Consider the following 22,740-nt stretch of genomic DNA (forward strand, 5'->3'; position numbering starts at 1 on the left):
GTTTGTACAACTATTACAACTATTTGAAAATCTGGAATCTGAGGGTGCAAAAAACCCCAAAATATTGACAAAATCGCCTTTAAAGTTGTCCAAATGAAGTTCTTAGCAATGCATATTACTAATCAAAAATGCATTTACGGTAAGAAATTTACAAAATAACTTCATGGAACATGATCTTTACTTAATATCCTAATGATTTTCGGCATAAAAGAAAAATTTATAATTTTGACCCATACAATGTGTTTTTGGCTGTTGCTACAAATATACCCCAGCGACTTAAGACTGGTTTTGTGGTCCAGGGTCACAAATGTCATTTACTCACAAATTAGCAAAAAGCTTTACACCTTTAAGCCAAATAATATATAGACAAAAGTGTTAGGATACACCTTTAATACCTTTGTCATGGTGTTCTCGTTAATGGTGGCGGAGACTGACCCAGAAGAGAAGAAATCAGTAAATAAAGTCATTCTTTTTTTCTTTGTGCACAAAAAGTATTCTTGTAGCCTCATAACATTACAGTTGACCCACTGATGTCACATGGACTATTTTAATGATGTCCTTACAATCTTTCTGGGCCTTAAATGTTTCAGTTGCGTTGCTGTCTATGCAGAGTCAGAAAGCTCTCGGATTTCATCAGAAATATCTTCATTTACGTTCTGAAGATGAACAAATATCTTACGGGTTTGGAATGACATGAGAGTGAGTAATTAATGACATAATTTTCAGTTTTGGGTGAACTATCCCTTTAATGCTTCAGCATACCAAGACATTTTGGACAATGCTATGCTTCCATCTTTGTGGGGACAGTTTGGGGAAGGTTTTCTATTCCAGCATTACTGTGCCCCAATGCACAAAGCGAGGTACATAAAAACACAGTCAGATGAGCTTGGTGTGGAAGAACTTGACTGGCCCACACAGAGCCTGGACCTCAACCCTTGAACACCTTTGGGGTGAACAGGACCGGATACTGCAAGCCAAGCCTTCTCGTCCAACATCAGTGCCTGACCTCACAAATGCACTACTGGATGACTGACCAAAAATTCTCACAGAAACACTCCAAAATCCTTTAGAAATCCTTCCCCGAAAAGTGGAAGCTATTATAGTTGTAAAGGGGGTCCATGTATTTAGAATGCAATGTCATTGAAGTTCCTGTTGGTGTAATGGTCAGGTGTCCCAATACTTTTGTCCAAATAGTCTGTATTAGATGCACACTGCCTATATTACATATAGACATGTTATATATTACATTAGAGGCAAACATGTGTTACATAATCCATCAAAATGAAGTAAATCAGTGACATTTTGGAAGGTTTCACCGTGAAAAAAAAAGTGTTAATATTCTGCAGATTCTGATAACCTAATGAGAAATAACATTTAAGTAACATATTAAATTCAGACACACCTCCAGGCATCTGTTAGCAAGACATCTAACAAATTTGTCATTAATTATTTACACCACTTAGGCATGCCACCTTGCTTTATTCCAGGTGTGAAATCCAGATGTTATGAAACTGTGAAAAATAGTGACAAACACGTTAGAAAGGTGCTGTTTTAAATCATATAAACAAGCTTTGACAAAGAAAATAGAAAATCAAATATAGTTTTATTCTCATAAACATTTACTAAAATGAATGTTCTTATTCTGTTGGGAGGCAGATTGTTTTTCTTTTTGTTGCATGACTGACTGCACAATGACGTGGTCCATGTAGTGGTTTCATTTTTTTTAAATATACCAAGGTTCTTTATTATGAACTCATTTTATTTGAACTAATCAGCTCATATGACAGTGGTAGTGTAATTGCTCTCCAGTGAAACTAGCCCTGACAAGCATTGAAATGATCAATAAACACATAAGGCTACTGAATGAAATGGGACACAGTTTTAGAGGTCCTGCTAGCACCACCTGGTGTTAACTTGTACAATTACATGAAATCACACCACAGCTAACAACCAACCTTTTTTGGTTCATTCAGACTGAGTTTTACTAAAATAGAACATGCACGTATATATAGCTATAAAATATCTTATGATAAAATTACATAAACTTAAAAGCATGTTGGTCTGTCAGTAAGAGGTCAGGTATTTTATGACAAATTGGTGTATAATTTTGCTAAATTCTTCATAATACATTAGTTATTGTACTTGTATTATTTGATCAATTTCAAATAGTAGTATGCATGCAGATAAAGCTACAGTCAGTACACTGTAAAAAATGACCGTAATTTTAACGGTAAAAAACTGTGAAAATGCTACAGAAAAAACCTGTTAAATGGTTAACGGTAAGTTCCCTAATATATACAGTGAAAAAATGTAATAGACATTTCAGACAATTTTACAGTGAAATACCGTTTTTGGAAGTGAAAAAATGTAAAATTTACAGAGAAAAAACGTAAATTGACGTTCCCAGAATTCCCTGTGTTGCATTTCAAATTTCTTTTGAATTTGATTGTTTTTCTTTGAAATAACTGTTTCTTCTTAGTTTTTCTTATCAGTTATGTTTATTAGGGTTGTATGTTACATCTAATGTTGTTAAATTAATGTTTATTGCAAATTTCAGTTTAATGAGTCTCACCATAATGGTGTTTAGTGTTTGTGTGAATGGCACTGTGCACCGTCTAAATATGTTATTATTTAAAAGCTGCTTGTGATGGGCTTTGGTTCATCATGTGACTTTCTCATCACCACCTGCATTTGGTGGTTATCAGTGTATTTCAAAGGTACAAAACAGATTTCAGTACTTCAATAGGTTGGTATATTAACATTATATCAGTTAATGAAATTAGGGTATTTAACTGTAAATTTAAGTTAAAACCGTAAAACCTAAAATATTCCTACCGTATTTTTTACAGTAGAATTCCGGCAACCACAGCTACTGTTTTTTTACCGTAAATTTTACGCAATTTTTTTTTTACAGTGTAGGTACTTTTGTATTTAATCTACCACATGCATTGATTACAGCTGAAAAGTTAGTTTTAAGCTGGTTAGTACCATTATGAGAACCACGAAACATATTCTCTTTACAATATAGCATCACTTCAATGCCAAACTAAAATCAGTGTTAAGAGTTTGTGAGAGCAGCAGTTTTTTGGTCAAGTTAAAAGGACAAATCTCACAGTTATTATTATTAAATTCTTTATTGATCCTTCACAGGAAATTATATAGTTACAGCAGCAACCACAATTCAGTCCATGCACACAGACAAAGAAAAAAAAAAGAAAAAAAAGAAAAAGGTATGGATGGTTAAATGTATGGAAGATGTCACTGATGCAGGACACTGAATCGTAAACAGTTTGTGTGTAATGCATCAGTATGAGGTTGTTTGCTGTTGATGTCTTATCTAGTTTTGTTTCTTCATCCTGTCGATTCGCTGGTTCACACACTGTAGACTCCAGTAGACTGCAGAGATTAAGACAAAGGCCTGCGGAAAACAAGGTATTGACATTTAAAGTCAAATAGTTTAATATTAATAGGCTAATTTTTCTTAGTCACATCTCTAGTAATGCACATTAAAGTTTTCACGTGTAATTTTTTGTATTTATCATATTTAAAATTTAAATTTGTCATTTTTTTTAAGTTATTTATTTGGAAAGTTATAAATTATGTGCAAAATTGTAAATATATGAGAATATAACAATTGATATATATATATTAAGATTTTGTTACAATATACACTCTGCACTAAATTTATTTTTAAGTGATTAATTGTGAGAAACCTAAATGTCACATACCAGGAGAATATACTACATTAAAAAAGAAAAAAAGAAAATAATTAAAGCCAATAGGTCAAGCATGTGGCCAAAGAATCTCCCATGATGCATTTGGAATTGGGGTTCACAGAAGCCACTGTGGAAACAGGCCAAAAGTGACATTCTTCCAAAAAGCTGTAACCTTAACTGCCCCTCCTTCCTTGCGTTCTAGACCATAAACTGCATCCGAGCTCTAAACAGAGTCCAAAATCATCTTCTATCTTTTAGAACTACCTCTCCAATGGGAAATAACCAGAGTTTCCTCAGGAGCAGCACAGCTGTTTCCCTCTGAGAGAAGAGAGACAGAGAGAGCGAGAGACAAACGAAGGGAAAGGCATGGCCTGTGCCTCCTGACCTCAAGCTACCTGAATCCACCCATCAAATGCCAATGCAATTTTTTCAACGAATGTACAGTAGTTTACCCTCATTCAAATAATTTTTTATTACTATTATTAGTAAATGGAGAGCATTGTGCTTACGTTTTCTGTTTCTTTCAAATACTTCTAATCAAATTCTCCTAAAATTATTAAATTATTAGTTGTGCAACCCACATTAGTTTTATCTACACTGTGTCATCAAGTCTTAGAAGAAATACCTTACAATACTAGAGTTTTTCTTTGGGGAATCATATGCATTGGACAAAGACTAGAAGTCCTCTATATTTGTGTTTGCATTAAATGGGAGGAAGAGATTTAGAAGAAGAATTTCAATTAATATTTGTATGACAAAAGGGATAAAAATATTATTAAAGACAGCACAAATGCTTCTGAGCCACTACCTCATTCTATACTTTCATTCAGAGCTGTACGGCCACCAGAGTCAATTTAATTTAGCAGAGAAACTGTCTCAAGAGCTTTGGGAAACCTTACAAATCACAGAATGCAAACTTAAATGACAAACTGGCAGATATTTCAGTCAATTTGAGAGGCATTTTCCTCTCAGATTTTCCTCTGTAGGCGTATTTTAAGTGAAAAAACACATGAGATGTGTACATTTTGATATAGTATTTTTCCCCTCTTTTTACTGCTCTTGCTGTCTCAGATGACCACTTGTGTCTCTCCTTCTGTCTCCCTCAGCTTTTTTCTCTTTTACACACACAAAAGCGATAGAAATAAATAAAAAAGATACATGCAGAGTTTCAGAACCGAGCAGCACACATTCACACTCGGGTTTAATAAGCAAAGAGTCGAGTCTCCAGGGCAGCTGCAGTTTTGGGTCAAAAGCAAACAGGACTAAATCTCTGCTGTCACCTCAGTGATGTATGACTAGCAATGGGGCCTTTTCAACCTGTGGATGCCTACATGGTGGCAATGAATGCTGCTTCTTAGTTAGAGAGTGCAAAATGTCATGTTTTCCACATAATATTAAACAGCACAACCATTTTCCACATTGACAATTCTAGAAAATGTTTCCTGAGCACCAAATCAGCATATTAGAATGATTTCTGAAGGATAGCATGACACTGAAGACTGGAGTAATGATGCACAGGACTGGATGTAATGTCACAGGAATAAATTAAATTTGAAAATATATTCAAACAGAAAACAGTAATTAAAATTGCAATAATATTTTACTGTTTTTACTTAGTGAGCATACCACTGAATCGCTCACCATAAACTCCTATATTGAAAACACTGGCTTATCACACACACAAAAAAAACCCGTTAAGCAGTTCAAGCACTCGTCCATGACTCTGAGCTGAGGTGGCAGTGGTGACCCATTACTGAAACCCCCTACTGCTTTTGGCAGTCAAACGAGCGCCAATTCTCTGAAAAGAAGCTGAGAGACTGAAGCCTGGTTCGGCCCGGCTCTGAGCGCTTTGATGCCGGGGTGAAGGGGCGTCGTGGCAGCCTCGTGTGACTCTCACTGGACTTTCTGTAAATCAGTTCAATGGGATTCCTGAGACAAGGTCCAAGATGGATGGGTCTCCTGGGGCTTGTAAGGAACGTACGGTTCACCATGGCAGCCTGCTTAGCAACCTGAAGCCACTGAAAGCTCCAGAATATATTAGTATTAAGCTTCTTAAATCAAGAGTGGCGATTTTCAAATTGTTACTGATTATGCCATTGTAAAATCAAAATACAAATTTTATGTCAGAGATGTGATTTGATGTGACATTTAAAAATGTTATAAAAGATCTGTATTTCAAATAAATGCTGTTCTTTAAAACTCTTCTTTCTATTCATCAAAGAAAGCGAAACAATGTATCACAGTTTCCACAAAAATACTAAGCAGTTTTCAACATTAATAATAATAAGAAATGTTTTTTGAGCAGCAAATCAGCATATTAGAATAATTTCTGAAGGATCATGTGACACTGAAGACTGGATGTTGAAAATTCAACATTGCATCACAGGAATAAATTACATTTTAAAATATAGAAAACAAATAGAAAACATTTCAGATACAATATTACTGTTTTAACTGCATTTCTGAAGTATAAGAAACTGACCCCAAACTTTAGAACGGTATTGTACAAAGTAAAAAAAAAAAATTAATTTTAAAAAATTAATTAAAAAAAATTAAAAAAATTAATTTTAAAAAATTAATTTTAAAAAATTAATTAAAAATAAATAAATAATAAAATAATAAAATAAAATAAAATAAAATAAAATAAAATAAAATAAAATAAAATAAAATAAAATAAATAAATAAAATAAAATAAAATAAAATAAAATAAAATATTTATTTTCCCTGGAAACAAAGCTGTAATATATCTTTTTCCAATATATCTCAAACAATCCACAAACCCTAATTCACTGGTGATACCTAAGAACTAACAGTGGAATCAAATGTGCCCAGTTACCTGAACTACTTGCTAATACTCGTCTTATCAGTCTAATTCAGGCTCCAAGCTCCAGAGTTCCTCTCCTGTGGTGTGCTGGAGGGTGTCAGGTGCTATGAAAAGATAAGCCAGCGGCTCTGCTGACTGCAGCTTTTGTGTGAAGCTGATCTTGATAATATTATCTTAACCTTTTCCTTCAAAAAAAAAGTGGGGTGGGTCTTTGCAGCGGTACAATTTTTGTTTCGCCCTTGAGAAATGAGGAGGACAAATATTAGCTTTGATGGGTGGAAAAACACAGAATGGAAAAAACACAGGCAGAAATGGAAGAACATCATCCACTAGCTGAAATAAACAGAAGCTGGGATGAGTGTGGAACTGACAGGGCAATTTTTAGCAAATGATAATGTTTCTGAAGGGTCATAATGGCATTGCTGCAAATAGACCAGTGTAAAGGAAAGTTACAGGGAAAGGGTAACTCTTTCCTTGGCCTATTACAACAGAAACACATTAAATCAGGTGGAGTCTATGGGTACAGTTCACACGGAACACAAAAATATGACGTTACTAAAACTGTTCTGTGGGCACTTCAGCACCTGAGCTCACAGATGCACGCTCACAAAGTAAAACGAGCAATTCAGCTCTTGTGTAAATCTAATCAGTCTTCCACGGCGAGCCGCAGACGTGTTTAATTGATTCCAGAAACATTGCCTTTGAGTAAAGCTGGGATGGTGAGAATAGGAGAGCTGGAGGGAGGGATGGAGGGTCGTGAAGAGAGAGGTGGCGCGCTAATGAAAGGTCAGCTGAGATGCACGGCCCACGCTGCAAGTGCCAGAAACACACACAGCAATTTTATGGTCAATTGGGCCATGCATCTGGAGTCATACATCACTGAGGCGTGTAGAGAGACCCAGTGCCAGATCCGAAACACACACACACACACACACATACACTTAGGAAGGAGTTAACACATATTCACAAGTCTGATAGCACTAGTGGAAATACGTCTATCATTTAAGCATCAAAATTTGAGTGAAAAGCTTAATTGAAAAATCAGTTTGTGCAGCATGAACTCCACAAGTTAGTGTAAAACCTGATGACCATGTTCTTCAGCATCTTTTGAGAATGATCCAAAGAGCGTCTTGTGCTTAAATGGAAGCTGGACATCTGTAATACAGACTATGGTAATGATGTATTTGTCATCATCATCAATCAAACTTACTTCAATTGAAAAAGCCAACTGAGGCACCAGAGGCTTAATGTAACCAAACTGTTGAAGAGCCATTATCAAAACACATCTCAGCATCTCCATTTCAGCTGCATTAGCCCTGAAAGAAAGGCACAACAACATTTTATTTTACATATTTTATTATTGTACTGTGCTGTTTAGTATACAGTATATTAATATAATATCCATATACTTTGTATACACAGTAAATCAATTTTAAAAACCAGTTCACTGGGAAAAATGATGGTTCACCTTAAGCCCAGTTCACATAAAAGAATAAAATAAAATAAAATAAAAAACAGTGCATGTTCACACACACTTTCATTAAAAGGATTAGCTTGCCCAAAAATGCGCTTACTGTCATGATTTTATTTAATAATACAAAATAAAATAAAATAAAATAATAAAAAGCATGTGTACACACATTTTAAGTTGAAGAGTTAGCTTGACCAATAATTCACTCACTGTCATCATTTATTTTATTTATTAAAATAAAATAAAATAAAAACAGTTATAGGTATAGGAGCTGTACCTCTGATCGATCAGGAAGCCCAGAGAGGTTAGAGAAAGTAATACGTAGGCAGTCAAAAGAAGTACAGTCATCTCAGAAAGTATCTGCAGGTGAAAGATAAGTAATATAGTAATATAGTATACATAGATATATATTAGCTCTGTTAAATCAATTAATCACATCCAAAATAAATTTTTGTGTTTACATAATATATGGGTGTACTGTGTGTATTCATATTTATATAGAAATATACACACACATACATGTTTAAGAAATATATGTAATACGTATTTATATGTATAATATATCTATCTCAAAGGTCTGTAAAGTATCTATAAGGTATGACAATGAAACACTGATTTTGTACTGTGAGGGAACAACAATTTAGGTCATGATTTGAAAAACTGTCTTTCATCTTACTCAATAATAATAACTCTAACTCAAATAACTTTGCAAGCAACACAGCTGAATAAAAGTGACCTAACAAATTTAGGTGTTAGGACGGTTGAGTAATACTATCTCGACGGTCCAAGAACTCAAGGCCAGCCATTAGGGAAGTATCATCTATGACTGATTTGGCACACCTCTATGGCTGGATTTACTGCTGATAATTTGCTGCTAATACAAGGAATTATGTTAATGAGGTTTTCCTGACCTTGCTAACCCATCATACTCAGCAGTGGTTAAGTCAGGTGACTGACCTCATAACGTCTTTGATATGACACCAGCAAACAATTACAGACTTTTTCCCGTGTGTCACCAGATAGAATCCAGATCCCAGACCTCAGCCCTGAAGCGCTGGCTCGTTTTTCAACAATTAACAAAAAGGGGAAAAAATCTATTTTGATTGGTTAATTTTTAAAGCTTTTCCATATCCAGTTTCAAAAATAACAGACCAAGAGGGCAAAGGGGGGAAAAAAAGGGGAAACCATCTTCCGAAATTTGCATTTCAGCAGAGGTCAACTACACAGACCTTCCATAATGAACAGTTAGTCAAACATCCAGCAGGTTTGATAGCCCTGTATGGAGGATGTCATTGAAAGATGACTAAAAATGGAGTTCCACTAAGCAATTCTGTAGCATCACTCGTCAAAGGAGCTGAATGCAAACGGACAAAGAGGTATAAATACACATTGTTACATTATTTATTGCTAAGCCTCAAGGCCTTGGTTTGTTATTTTCCTTGGACAAAGTGACTGATGCAAAAGGAAGGTTTCCAGGGGCTGGGAAAGCAGTCAGAGCATTTGTATTGGTTGCTGGACCGCCAACTGACTGTTTTATTGGCTGGTGGAGCTAAGGAAATGGATCCAGAGGACACTTCTATGAGAGCCTCAACTAAGAGAGCACCGCAGAGGTAGGAATCACAGGAAAACAGGCCGTTTCAATTCAGCGGGGAGGCAGGGTGGGGCCGTGCATTCTGGCTAACCAAAAATATGCCTGGGGAACATGGACTTCCAAGGATAACGGACAAGGGAAACTGAACATCTCTGTGTTTTTAAAAGGGGGGGTTGAAAAATAATAGACAAAGATTACTTCAAAGTATTCTGTCCATACTCAGTTAGTAAAATGCCTTATCATTAGAGGAACATTTAGGATAACGAGAGAGAAAGACCGAGGCTGATAATAGACATTGTGAGGTAGCATTAACCACACAGCAAATAAAAGCTTTTAAAACTCCTGTAGATGACAATGAAAGATGGCATTCAGATGATAGCTTTGACATTTCAGTGGGGCACATTTCTGGGAAAATCAGATGTCGATTTCAACAGTGATAGATAGAAAAAAGCAGAAAAGTTACCTACCTTTTGATCCATTAACAAGTTGTTATACACATCCAGCAAAAGCAGGAACTGTACAAACACATAGGCTTGCATCACAGGGGACCATACTGGATCGTGAGGCATTTCCTCTCCTGTAATCTGATTGTAGAAAGAACAAAATTTTGTTGTGAAAAAGTAAATAAATCAATTTTAGATGTAGTGTCTAGTATCTGTCTTAGAAAAGTCTGTTTTTCACCATTCAACAAAAATGGCAATATGCTTTTTTTGGCTACCACTTACAGCTATACAGCAAAATAATAGCGTTAGCTGTTATGGTGTGTGCACAACAAAAGTAAAGTGAATATTCACATTACAATATCACTTGCGCGAATAAAAACATTGCGCATGCTCTCCTCCATTTTCTAAAACAAGTGGACATGTCAAACCTGATGCGTCAATAAGCTATTCGCTGATTGGCTTGTGTGACAACGCGTAATGCAAATTTCTCACTCGAGTTTTTCAACTTGCGCAGAACACACGATTAAGGTGAATATTGAGCGTTTGCGGGAATTGCGTCACCCAATTCGCATCATTTGCATCGCCCAGTGCGAATTTGCATCTATTAGCATCTTTGCATTGACTTTTTTTCTAATCTACTCGCGCAAATAATTAAATTAGCTTTTGGTGTGCACACATCATTAGCTGTCAATACAGCATGACAAAAGTTCTATTCAAAATGTGTTGTACAAATGTTTTTAAGAGTATAGATGGTTTTAAATTGTTTCTAGCTGTTCCAATTTGCTTAATTAGAGCCATTAGTTAGTTGTCCCAAGGTCAACTTGGTTAGAGCAAGCAGACCACCTTGAACCAGCAATAAACCAGCTACTATGCTCAAAAAACCAACTTGACAAACCATTTTTTCACCAGGAAGTAACTTTTTAGGTGGTAGATGGTTTTACATGGTTTCTAGTTGGTTAATTAGCACCATTCACTTGTCAAAGATGGGCCGAATTCTGCCAACAATACCAAGTCAAGGGCCACTGACTTATATATATATATATATATATATATAATGTATTAGGGCTGACAATCAATTAATTTTTTTTAATCGCAATTAATCGCATGATTGTCACGAGTTAACTCGTGATTAATCGCAAGTTAATCACACATTTTTATTTGTTCTAAATGTACCTTAAATTAATACTTTCTGATGCTGCGTTTGAATTTTTGTAATTAGCGCGGGCCAAACATTTTTCTCTCGCAGGCCGCCTATTGAGGAACCCTGGTCTAGACTGTTGATCAGAACTGGTACATATATATATATATATATTCCTATGAAACATTTTATGACTCGCTATTTGGCCGATCCAATACTTCCCCGTTAAATCACAGTACATAAGAAAATTGCATCACTGTTTGGACCCCGACCTAAAATAACTCTGCTTCATACATCAGTGTTTTTGGACATGAGTCACTGAGAACTTGATCACTGTTGATTTCCTAAGAATTCCTGAGGCTGTCTCAGCTGCAGACACGTGCGGGTTTTCCTCACACCAGAACCCTGGTGGCTGCACCGCCGCGGTGTTCTGCTTTCCCTCAGAAATCAACACATCCGAGCCGGCCTCCCTCGCTCCTACTCTCCTCCACTCCACACAGGAGAAACAACAGGCACACCCCGTCTGCATCACCGAGGGCCTTTCAAGATATTTCTGTCAAATTCCTGCTCTCTCCACATGTTTAGTATCACCAGGGCCCACTTTGAGGTGGCTTTAATTGTAACATGGTGAGAGCGACAGAAAAAGAGGGAGAGACAGGGTTCCTCAGAGTGTGAAACTGCGTCTGTTAGTATGTGGCACAGTCAGACGTCTTTCAAAGCAAACCGCCGCTCTCCTGATGAGAAGACTTCAAAACCTTGTCGCAGGCCTGCTGTTTGATCTGGCCCAAAAAAGTTCGCCTTTTTAAAGACGAGTGAAAATGAGCCTATTGTGCTTCAGCCCACAAAGGCAGTTAAGATTCATTTGGCAACGGCGCACACTTTTAAAGCCTGTCTGAAACATGAGTCTGTTTTTATGTGAGAACTCGGGGAGTCATTTGAGAGACCTTTTTTCCTGTTACAGAAACAGCAGGTAGTAAACGACAAGTAAGGTGAGGAACAAAAGAGTTTCCAATTTAAAGGTGAACATGAAAATTTCTGCACCACTAGCAGAAATTGAACAGTTAAAATAATTTCAAACCAGTTTTCTTAAATACTAACTCAATTTTCCAGAGTCCTGCTCATAAAATATTGTTTAGGGGCATTTTGAAGACATTTCATTTAGAAAAGTATTTCTAAAAAAAGGGTTTTTCCACCATGGTCCATAAACTGATAAGTTTTTTTATTAAAAATTATATAAGGTTTTAATGTTTTTGAAATAAGTCTCTTATGCTTACCAAGGCTGCATTTATTTAATCACAAATACAGTAAAACATTAATACATTTAATATTACAATTCAAAACAACAGTTTTCTATTTTAATATATTTTAAAATATTATTTATTCCTGTGATGGCAAAGCTAAATTGAATTTTTTTTCATGATCCTTTAGAAATCATTCTAATAGGCTGATTTAGTGCACACAAAATATTTCTTATGACTATCAATGTTGAAAACAGTTATGCAAAAATATTTTTGTTGAAACTGTGATACTTTTTTTTTTTTCAGAGTTCTTTGATGAATAGAATGTTCAAAAGAACAATTTATTTAAAATGTAAATAAGTCTTTATGTTTTTAAGTTTTTTTTTTAAATTCTTCACTGTTGGTTTTGTTCATGCATTTTCATGCATAATTGTTGAATAGAAGTATTCATTTATTTAAAAATAAACTGAACCCAAACTTTTGAATGGATTTTAGAAACTGCAGCAGTGCCCCCCAGCCCCCACCCCCATTTCAATCCATTTTAATTTTCTATCCTAGAAATTTAGAAATTTAAATACATCCTCAATTCATTTCAGAATAGCATGCAGGCTACTGTTTTATCAGGAAAAGAAACATCTTGATATAGTGGAGTAAACAAAAAAAAAACAAAAAAAAAAGGTTTCCCACCTGGGGTATATCAGCAATGTCTCCCAGTCTTGGTTTTCCTGGAGTCCAGCCTGGCCCTTTAAAAATGACGGACAGCTTATTTGAAATTCCTTCAGCTTCCCAGAACCTCTGCCATAGGTACGGGTAATAAAGGAACTTTAGAGAGGAAAGAAAAGAAGAATGAGGCTATAAACCATACATGGCACATGCATCCTTAATATTAAGCGACCTCTTTAATGCTGCATTACCTAAAAACTCTTCACTCAACTATGACGATGAAATACTACCCTTTTGATTTGTATTTTATTCATTTTTCAGACTTTTCATCTAACTGTTTTTTTTTTTCAATCACAGTTTATATTTCACCGTAAGATAAACATTATTCTTATTCATTTTATTCATCATCATCTCGTCCTCGCGTCTAAATGCTTTTTGTCACACACATCAGATCACTCTTACTCCAGACCGCCACAGGAGAGCACCGAAATAATAATCAAACACAACCTCCATTTGGTTTTGCAGGACTCTTTCACCTCTCCTGAGCCGTATGTTTAAAGTGGAGTAATAATGTTTTGGTTACAGCATGGCTTTTCCACTAGCACGGTAATGTGAGGAGAAGCCCAGCTCCCATTGACTCTGGTCGGATATTTACATCTCTAAAATTAGGCCAGTCTGAATCTGATACACTAGTGCCCATTATGTGAAACCCAATTCATCTCCAGTGTTGATACTTTCACCAGTCAAAGGTCTTGATAGAATGTGTGGGCAAATTAATCTAAACATTTTGTTTATGAATGATGTAAACTTTACTTACAAACTGTGATCACTGAGCCCATGTATGTTACAAAAATACCATAGTAAAAACCTAACCCTAAAACAGACATTATGCAAAACTTGAAAACAAGATACATTTTACTCTGAGAAATTAAATTAATAAAGTATTTTACTAAAAATAAAAAATATTACTGTAATATTAGTATTAATGTCAATACATGAAAATAAATTATTAAATTAAAAATAAATATATCTTTATTAGAATTTATACAAAATTCTGACTAACCTCGACAGTCCAGATTTCAAATGTGCCGAGTGGGTGTGTGAGCCCATAGACAACTTCATCACTTTCAGGAGCGAATGTACCTATGATGGGAAGAAGCAGAGAACATAACATTTTCAAAGTGACTTGCATGTGTGTTCATACGTCACAATTTACAAAAAAAGTGCATTACAGATCATTTGTTGGGAAGTAATAAGTCATTTGTGTTTTTAGGTTATAAATTACACTAATTTGTGCTTTGTGCCATTTTTATTACTCCAGACAGTAGAAAGACGACATTAAATAAAAGGGAGAGAGTGTTTAATGAATGCATGTGCTGCTAGGGCTTATTTCCATTCATTTTCAGACAACACCTATTGGTTGACATTTTACTTACCAAACATTCTGTCCCATATGATCAGAATTCCTGCATAATTCTTATCGATGCAATATGGATTTCGCCCTGTGAATTCATGGTCAAATGTTACTGATTAACTTCATACATAATCACTGGTCATTATGGCATCTCTGTTAACAGATGTAAAATGTTTTTCCTTAGATGAAGGGTATAGCCAGTATTAACAGTGTTACTTAAGTCACATGATAAGATCTCAATGACAGTACATGCTTAGCTTTTGACCCACAGTGATAAACTAAGCAATACCAATCAGTGGTGTATAAAGTACCTGAAAGCCATACTTAAGTAAAAGTACAGATATCTTACCAGAAAATGACTTTGGTAGAAGTTGAAGTCACCGTTTAGAATATTACTTGAGTAAAAGTCTTAAAGTATGTGATACTTATTGTACTTAAGTACGAAAAGTATTTTTTAAATATTAAACATACTTAAGTATTGAAAGTAAAAGTACAAGTAAATGCAAAATGGAAAAGAAGCAAATATATGTGTATATATATATATATATATATATATATATATATATATATATATATATATATATATATATATATATACATACAGGTGCATCTCAATAAATTAAAATGTTGTGGAAAAGTTCATTTATTTCAGTAATTCAACTCAAATTGTGAAACTCGTGAATTAAATAAATTCAATGCACATAGACTGAACTGAAGTGGTTTAAGTCTTTGGTTCTTTTAATTGTGATGATTTTGGCTCACATTTAACAAAAATCCACCAATTCACTCTCACCAAATTAGAATATGGTGACATGCCAATCAGCTAATCAACTCAAAACACCTGCAAATGTTTCCTGAGCCTTCAAAATGGTCTCTCAGTTTGGTTCACTAGGCTACACAATCATGGGGAAGACTGCTGATCTGACAGTTGTCCAGAAGATAATCATTGACACCCTTCACAAGGAGGGTAAGCCACAAACATTCATTGCCAAAGAAGCTGGCTGTTCACAGAGTGCTGTATCCAAGCATGTTAACAGAAAGTTGAGTGGAAGGAAAAAGTGTGGAAGAAAAAGATGCACAACCAACCGAGAGAACCGCAGCCTTATGAGGATTGTCAAGCAAAATCGATTCAAGAATTTGGGTGAACTTCACAAGGAATGGACTGAGGCTGGGGTCAAGGCATCAAGAGCCACCACACACAGACGTGTCAAGGAATTTGGCTACAGTTGTCGTATTCCTCTTGTTAAGCCACTCCTGAACCACAGACAACGTCAGAGGCGTCTTACCTGGGCTAAGGAGAAGAAGAACTGGACTGTTGCCCAGTGGTCCAAAGTCCTCTTTTCAGATGAGAGCAAGTTTTGTATTTCATTTGGAAACCAAGATCCTAGAGTCTGGAGGAAGGGTGGAGAAGCTCATAGCCCAAGTTGCTTGAAGTCCAGTGTTAAGTTTCCACAGTCTGTGATGATTTGGGGTGCAATATCATCCGCTGGTGTTGGTCCATTGTGTTTTTTGAAAACCAAAGTCACTGCACCTGTTTACCAAGAAATTTTGGAGCACTTCATGCTTCCTTCTGCTGACCAGCTTTTTAAAGATGCTGATTTCATTTTCCAGCAGGATTTGGCACCTGCCTACACTGCCAAAAGCACCAAAAGTTGGTTAAATGACCATGGTGTTTGTGTGCTTGACTGGCCAGCAAACTCACCAGACCTGAACCCCATAGAGAATAGGTATTGTCAAGAGGAAAATGAGAAACAAGAGACCAAAAAATGCAGGTGAGCTGAAGGCCACTGTCAAAGAAACCTGGGCTTCCATACCACCTCAGCAGTGCCACAAACTGATCACCTCCATGCCACGCCGAATTGAGGCAGTAATTAAAGCAAAAGGAGCCCCTACCAAGTATTGAGCACATATACAGTAGATGAACATACTTTCCAGAAGGCCAACAATTCACTAAATTTTTTTTTATTGGTCTTATGAAATATTCTAATTTGTTGAGATAGTGAATTGGTGGGTTTTTGTTAAATGTGAACCAAAATCATCACAATTAAAAGAACCAAAGACTTAAACTACTTCAGTCTGTGTGCACTGAATTTATTTAATACACGAGTTTCACAATTTGAGTTGAATTACTGAAATAAATGAACTTTTCCACGACATTACTTTTCCAGCTATATTAAGCAGTATATAAAAAGTGTTTCTGTTGCTCATGAAAACGTTTCTGAAATGTCTGTGTATTTGACAAATACTGCACTGTATTCTCTTCATCTGTGATAGAGTATGCAAGCACCACGTGAGCGTCACTAACGCCTGTTTCACACATACTACGTTTGCAGTGCGTATTTTTTTCCGCACCCATGTTAACGGATTAAAGCGTTCACACTGCACGCTGTTGCAAATCGAGTTCCCCCTTGAAATCCCCCAAGCGATCCCATTGGCTCAAATGACTTTTAATAGGTACTCTCTTCAGTGCCTGATTACAATTCCTACAAAATTATGTTATGATAAATGCTGTTTAAACTACATTACAATGATAATTAATGTCTGTATTAGTTAGCTTATGTACTAGCATAGCATACAGATACCTGATTAGCTGCATAGCTTATTTTATACAGGAATTTGCCCTTATCCTACATGCATTCACAATTATGTTTTTTAATTATGTGTTAAATTAAGTGTTAAATGTCAAATGTTTTATTTTAAAACATTAATGATTAAATTTTTTTTTTTACTTAATAGGATATTATTACTTTTATTTACTAATTAGCAGTTAATCAAGTGTGAGAAATTACATTAAATTTTTTCATTATGCACTATTTTGTTCTATTATGCACTATATAGTAAGCCATACGTTTTTACATTTATTTAGGAAATGGGATCACTCGGGGTCCTAAGTGGACCCAATTTCGAGGGGGGACTCGATTTCTCATGACACCGGCCGTGCGTTCCAGGAGCGGTGCGTCTGCCGCAGTGCAGAGATTGTTTCCACAGTAATAAGTCTATTTTTGCTGTGCTGCACGAGCTGAATTAAAGTGACAGCGCTTTGTTCACGGTAAAAATGAACATGGATTGACATGGAAATGTAGTAATTTCACAATAAAGAGATATAATTAAAGTCTACTGTGTTTCACAGGCTTTTTGGCTAGGTTTAAAACAAACAAAAGTGCACTTTTAGATAAACAAGGCAACATGCACTTGTGTCTTGTGGAGGTAGAAAAACAAAGTTCTTTAAGACCCGCGGGACTGTTTGTAATAAAGATTTAAAACGGGAGCAGAAAGTGTCCGGCTTGATGGCTCCATTTTCAACGACTGCAAGCGGCTACTCTCGTTGATCGCCGTCAGTAGCCGTGCTTCGAGTCGAATGCACCTAATGAGTGAAGCACTGAATAATTTTTTCAACCGATTCGTTCAAAAAGCTGATTCATTCAATGAGTAAGCACCGCCCATTGCTCAGAGACACAAAACAGTGCTGTGATCTTTGTTTGGAACTATTTTCGTTGGCAAAATTGAGCAAAAACAAGAAATATGTCTAAAATGTAAGTCACTTATTGCTTTACTGAACTTTTATAAAATGATTATTAAATGTGTTATGCTGATATCTGCAGAAAAACTGTATTCTTTGTGTAGATTAAGTTAACTAGTCTATATTAAATTATATAAATATAAAAAGCACACAGAAGCATTTTTGCCGTCTACAATTTAGAATGCCTGGAATTTTGAGTTTTAATAGACTAAATCAACATGCGTGCAACATGCGTGTGTGTGATTTGGTGATATGATTTATGTTTCTGTAAAAACAATTTTTTTTTTTTACTTTTCTCTCTCTCCATATGATGTGTCTATGTGTGATGCTCTGTCTCTGTTTTTAGGGTGACCTTTTAACATTCTGTCAAGGGTCTACAGATGAAAAATAGCCTTTTGGGCTAATTCTGGCACATTTACAGTTATGTTTATTAATGTGCATTGCCCCTGTAAATAAATAAATAAATATAGCCTACTTGATAATAATGTCAGATCGCATATCATTACAACAAAATGTTCCATATTAATCGCAGAAGATATACTGTATATCGCACTCCCCAGACTCGACTTGAGTGGAAAATGAATCATCTCCGGTTGTGCGCGCACTTGACTAAAGGTGTTTTTAGGAATCTAACTTGCAATTGCCAGACCACTGATTCGTCAAATCTGCTTTCCTGCAGTCCGTGTTCTTCTGACTTCTGACTATTTTGTAATAATTAACGAATATGCTTCGGGGAAATGTATCGGAGTAAAAGTATACATTTTAATTAGGAAATGTAGTGGAGTAAAAGTAAAAGTTGGCTGAAATATAAAAACTCAAGTAAAGTACAGATACTCCCAAAACATACTTAAGAATTGTAACGAAGTATCCTTACATTACACCACTGATACCAATGCACTACAGTGCGATGCAACTCTACTGTCAAGATAATAATGCTTACCATGATGAACTCTGTGGTGGCTGGGAGTATTTAGGATCCACTCTAGAGGTCCAAGATCTTTGACCAGCTAGTGACAAAAACACAAGGTCACAGATTATATATTCTTCAAGTTACAAAACCTTCAAGTTACAAAAAGGATGCAAAGCACCATAAAATATGATAAATGTAGTGCATGTGACTTGTGTGCTATATTCCAAGTCTTCTGAAGTCATATAGCGAAATATGACCGTATTCACTGATGATCTGAATCAGTTGATCTAGTTCACAAAACCCTTCTGATTGATTCGTTCAGAAATCAGACTGTTCAAATCACAGATTCAAAGATCCATTTGCTATGGTTAACAGCTTACTGAAGGATAAGATTATCACTGAATAATGACCTAAATTTGGATCCATTTCTCACACAAGCCACTTTTATGGTGCTTTTATGTCATTTTTCAGCTTGAAAGCTTGCATGGACAAAAATGACTAGAACATTGCTTCTTTTGTGTTCTACAGAAGAAAAAGTCATGCAGGTTTAGTATGACTTTATTGTAAGTAAATGATGACAGAATTTTCATTTTTTGGTTAACTCTCTCTTTAACCTCACTAATAACTATTTCCTTTCATGCACGAAGTGGCAACAGCAACAGCAACAGGTCGTTCCTATATGCAGTATGTAAACCACAGACAAAACACCAAAAGACAAATGATCATGGGTTAGCCCATTGTCCTCCTTTGACATTTTTCATATGGACAGGCAGACCGAATCTTAATATTAGTCTTACATACAACATGTGATTAATTTTCCCTATTGAGTGCCTTGTCTTTATCTTGGCTTCAAACGCTGAAGAAATGTGCTCTTCAGGGATTGTGGAACCTTGACTGGTTCAGATGTTCACAAATGTACTTGGAGACATCATTAATACATAGTGTTTTCTTATCTGATGAGCTCGGTTCGAAACTCTGCTAACTACGGAAAGAGAAAGGTGGCCAAATTTCCAGATGGAAAGAACAATATTTATAGATTGGAAGTAAAACAAACATTACATTGGATTAGAAGACGCATATAGAAGCCAATGCGCCTGATAACACACACTCATAAATATGCCTGCGTGTCACTGCACAAGCTTTATGGCGAGTTAAATGCACACATACACACTCCATGCCTTATTTTACCAGGATATTAAACATCCATTCGAGCTTGATGAGGCATATATCGCAGGTGTTAGAGCCGACCATCAGGTTTTTTACTTGAGTGCTTGATTTCTGACGTCTGCAAAATGGGAACAGCTCAGCGTAAGTGAGCGCCATATTTCAGTGGGCCATTATTTTCATGTAATGAGAGATCTGGCAACAGCTGAATTCTATCTTAAAAGAAAGGAGCTCCCTCACAATTTAACTCGCGTTTTAATGTTGGATGAGGACTGGGAATTCGACGCCAATAAATTACACGACATCAAAAAAAGCCTATAAAGGGAGCATAAATTATACCCTTCAGAAAACTGGAGACGTGAAGACTGTTTTCACTAATAGAGCTCTACAAGATGGAAGTGATTCCAAATCCATTTCCCAAATGATCCCCGAATGTAAAGCCGATACTGAAGGCCATTTAAATGGCAAATGTAAAGCTTCTGTTTGGAATATTTCATAAAATCTCAAAATCTCATTACTTATGATTGACTGTGGTATTCAGAACCACAGAACGGGCAAAACTATAAATGGTTAGAGTTTTGAAAATGGCTACACATACTATGAAACTTAACCTGGAACGCTCAAAATCAAGAAATTGCTCATAATATGTTACTAAAAGATTAAAAATAGTTATAAAATGTGCTAAACAATTAGTAGAGACAAATCTCACAGTACCTCAGTATGAATCCAGAACTGATAGAGCAGGTTAAACTGTATGTGCACTGCAAAAACTGACGGAGGGACCATCAGCGCCAACGGAAGGTAAAACGCCTGATAAAACACATCAAATATTATCACTTCATAATAGGCCATTAGCTACACTGTTAGAGCTCATTAACTAATAACTGTTACATCATCTATCATGCATCGTGCCAAAATTATCACAGATTAATTAGTGAGATGCAGGTACTTCATACCCATGAGGAAAACTGCTGGGTGACAGACTGGCGTAGAGCTGTCGACAGATTGTAGTATTCAGAACTGTGGTGAACCTGATGGGCAGCCCACAGGATGTTTAACTCTGAAACGACAAAAAGAGAGACGGATACAGCTGAGTGATACAGTCAAAACAATGTGGAGAATCTGAATCAATGATTAGCAGCAATGAAAGAGACTAATTGACATCTTTTGGCTTTAGACATTTTTTATTCGCAAATGCTCCACATTTGACCTGTGCTGGATCTGGTGCTATATTAAATCTCTTGTCATTTCTGGACTATTGAGACTTTTCTGTAATTTACTGGTCCCCAAAAACAAATAAATAAATAAATTTAAAAATCAGCTTAAAAAAAGGAAAGGGACCATCTTTTTGGTCAGTAAGATTTTTCTGCATCCTTCTGAATATCCACCAGGACAAAGAAAAATTAACCTAAATACAATGAAACTCCAAATGGAATTTAAAAAAAAAAAACATTTATTTTAAAAATAAAACAAAACAAAATAAAATGTACCTGAAGTTTCTGTGGATACTAGCATTTGAAACATTTTTACATTTTCTCAAGAAAATGCACCATGTTAAAAAGAGTAAAAAAAACCTCTCCCCTAAGTCTCAATAATATTCTGGTTCCTTGATACGGTTCGGGTTCCTCCGTCAGTGGAAGTCTACAGGATTGCCTAAGCAAGCACCTCTAATGAGGTTGCAAACACTGTCAAATCTCTTTAGGATTTTTCTCTGAGATAGTCGAAGGCCTTGTGTAAGTGTGAGGTCCATCAAATCTAAGAGTTGGTGAAGTTCCCGATGAAATGCTGCGATCCAGCTGACAAAACACACCGTGGTGAGAGTGCAAGAACGAAACCTTCCTCTCTGCCAGTGGGGCTCTGCTGAGAAGTTAAAATCACCAGGCCAGCAAAGTGAGCAGTCAAAGCTCTCCATTGAGAAAACAACCTGTCCACTTAATCCAGATAACAGAACCAGGGAAGTGATGCTTTGTTTTCACTCGCACACTATGCATTTTCATTGCATTTTAAGTGCAATGCAATTATATATAAATTATAATAAAATAAAAATAATAATAATAATGTCACAAAAAAAGTGTAATTTTACTTGCATCAGCAAATAGAATTGCAAACAAAATGACATGAAAATTTGGTTACCCTAAACATTCCCCCTTGCTATTGGTTGAACAAACAGATATTTATGCTCCAAACTAACGCCATTGGTTGTTCTGACAGATTATTTTTAGTCTTTGCATATCACGCTGATATAGAAGTATTTTACATGAAAAATATATACAATTCAGCTTTAAATTCCAAACTTTAAATGAAGTATTGCATAAGCTAATACTACTTTGTTGTAAATGACACTCTTTAAAGCTTTCTGCTTCAAATCAAGAGATGAAATGAGAGGTTTTTCTCAAAACACACCCGCAGAGCTCCAGTCATTGCTTGAGAGTGTGTGAGCCCATGCTTTCACCTCCTAGGGCAGAGCAGTGTAAGATTGATGTGGGGTGTCACCGGTAGGAAGTATGTTCAGCTAGGCCTCATTGCAATCCATGTCCTCGTGCGCCGGCCTCGGCTGGAAGCCGCATAGTTTGGCAGGCAGTATTCAGAGGGGAAGAGCTTTAATGATGAGAACCTATGCCACAGAAAAGACTTTCCCATCATGCCTA

General features: G+C 36.0%; 1 protein-coding gene across 1 annotated transcript in view; it reads right to left on the reverse strand.

The window, feature by feature from the left end:
• Positions 1 to 3,115: 3,115 nt before the first annotated feature.
• Positions 3,116 to 22,740, reverse strand: part of agmo (alkylglycerol monooxygenase) — a 34,259-nt gene continuing 14,634 nt past the window's right edge. The window contains exons 4-13 of the mRNA XM_058745636.1: positions 21,049 to 21,152; positions 20,807 to 20,902; positions 18,959 to 19,025; positions 14,521 to 14,586; positions 14,148 to 14,227; positions 13,109 to 13,243; positions 10,070 to 10,186; positions 8,289 to 8,371; positions 7,751 to 7,856; positions 3,116 to 3,418 (exon numbers count right to left, since the gene is read on the reverse strand). Coding sequence (XP_058601619.1) covers positions 3,338 to 3,418; positions 7,751 to 7,856; positions 8,289 to 8,371; positions 10,070 to 10,186; positions 13,109 to 13,243; positions 14,148 to 14,227; positions 14,521 to 14,586; positions 18,959 to 19,025; positions 20,807 to 20,902; positions 21,049 to 21,152 — 935 coding nt within the window. The 3' untranslated portion in view covers positions 3,116 to 3,337. The remainder of the gene's footprint in view (positions 3,419 to 7,750; positions 7,857 to 8,288; positions 8,372 to 10,069; positions 10,187 to 13,108; positions 13,244 to 14,147; positions 14,228 to 14,520; positions 14,587 to 18,958; positions 19,026 to 20,806; positions 20,903 to 21,048; positions 21,153 to 22,740) is intronic.

Source organism: Onychostoma macrolepis, chromosome 15 (assembly GCF_012432095.1).
Source record: "Onychostoma macrolepis isolate SWU-2019 chromosome 15, ASM1243209v1, whole genome shotgun sequence".
In the NCBI taxonomy this organism is placed as follows: domain Eukaryota; kingdom Metazoa; phylum Chordata; class Actinopteri; order Cypriniformes; family Cyprinidae; genus Onychostoma; species Onychostoma macrolepis.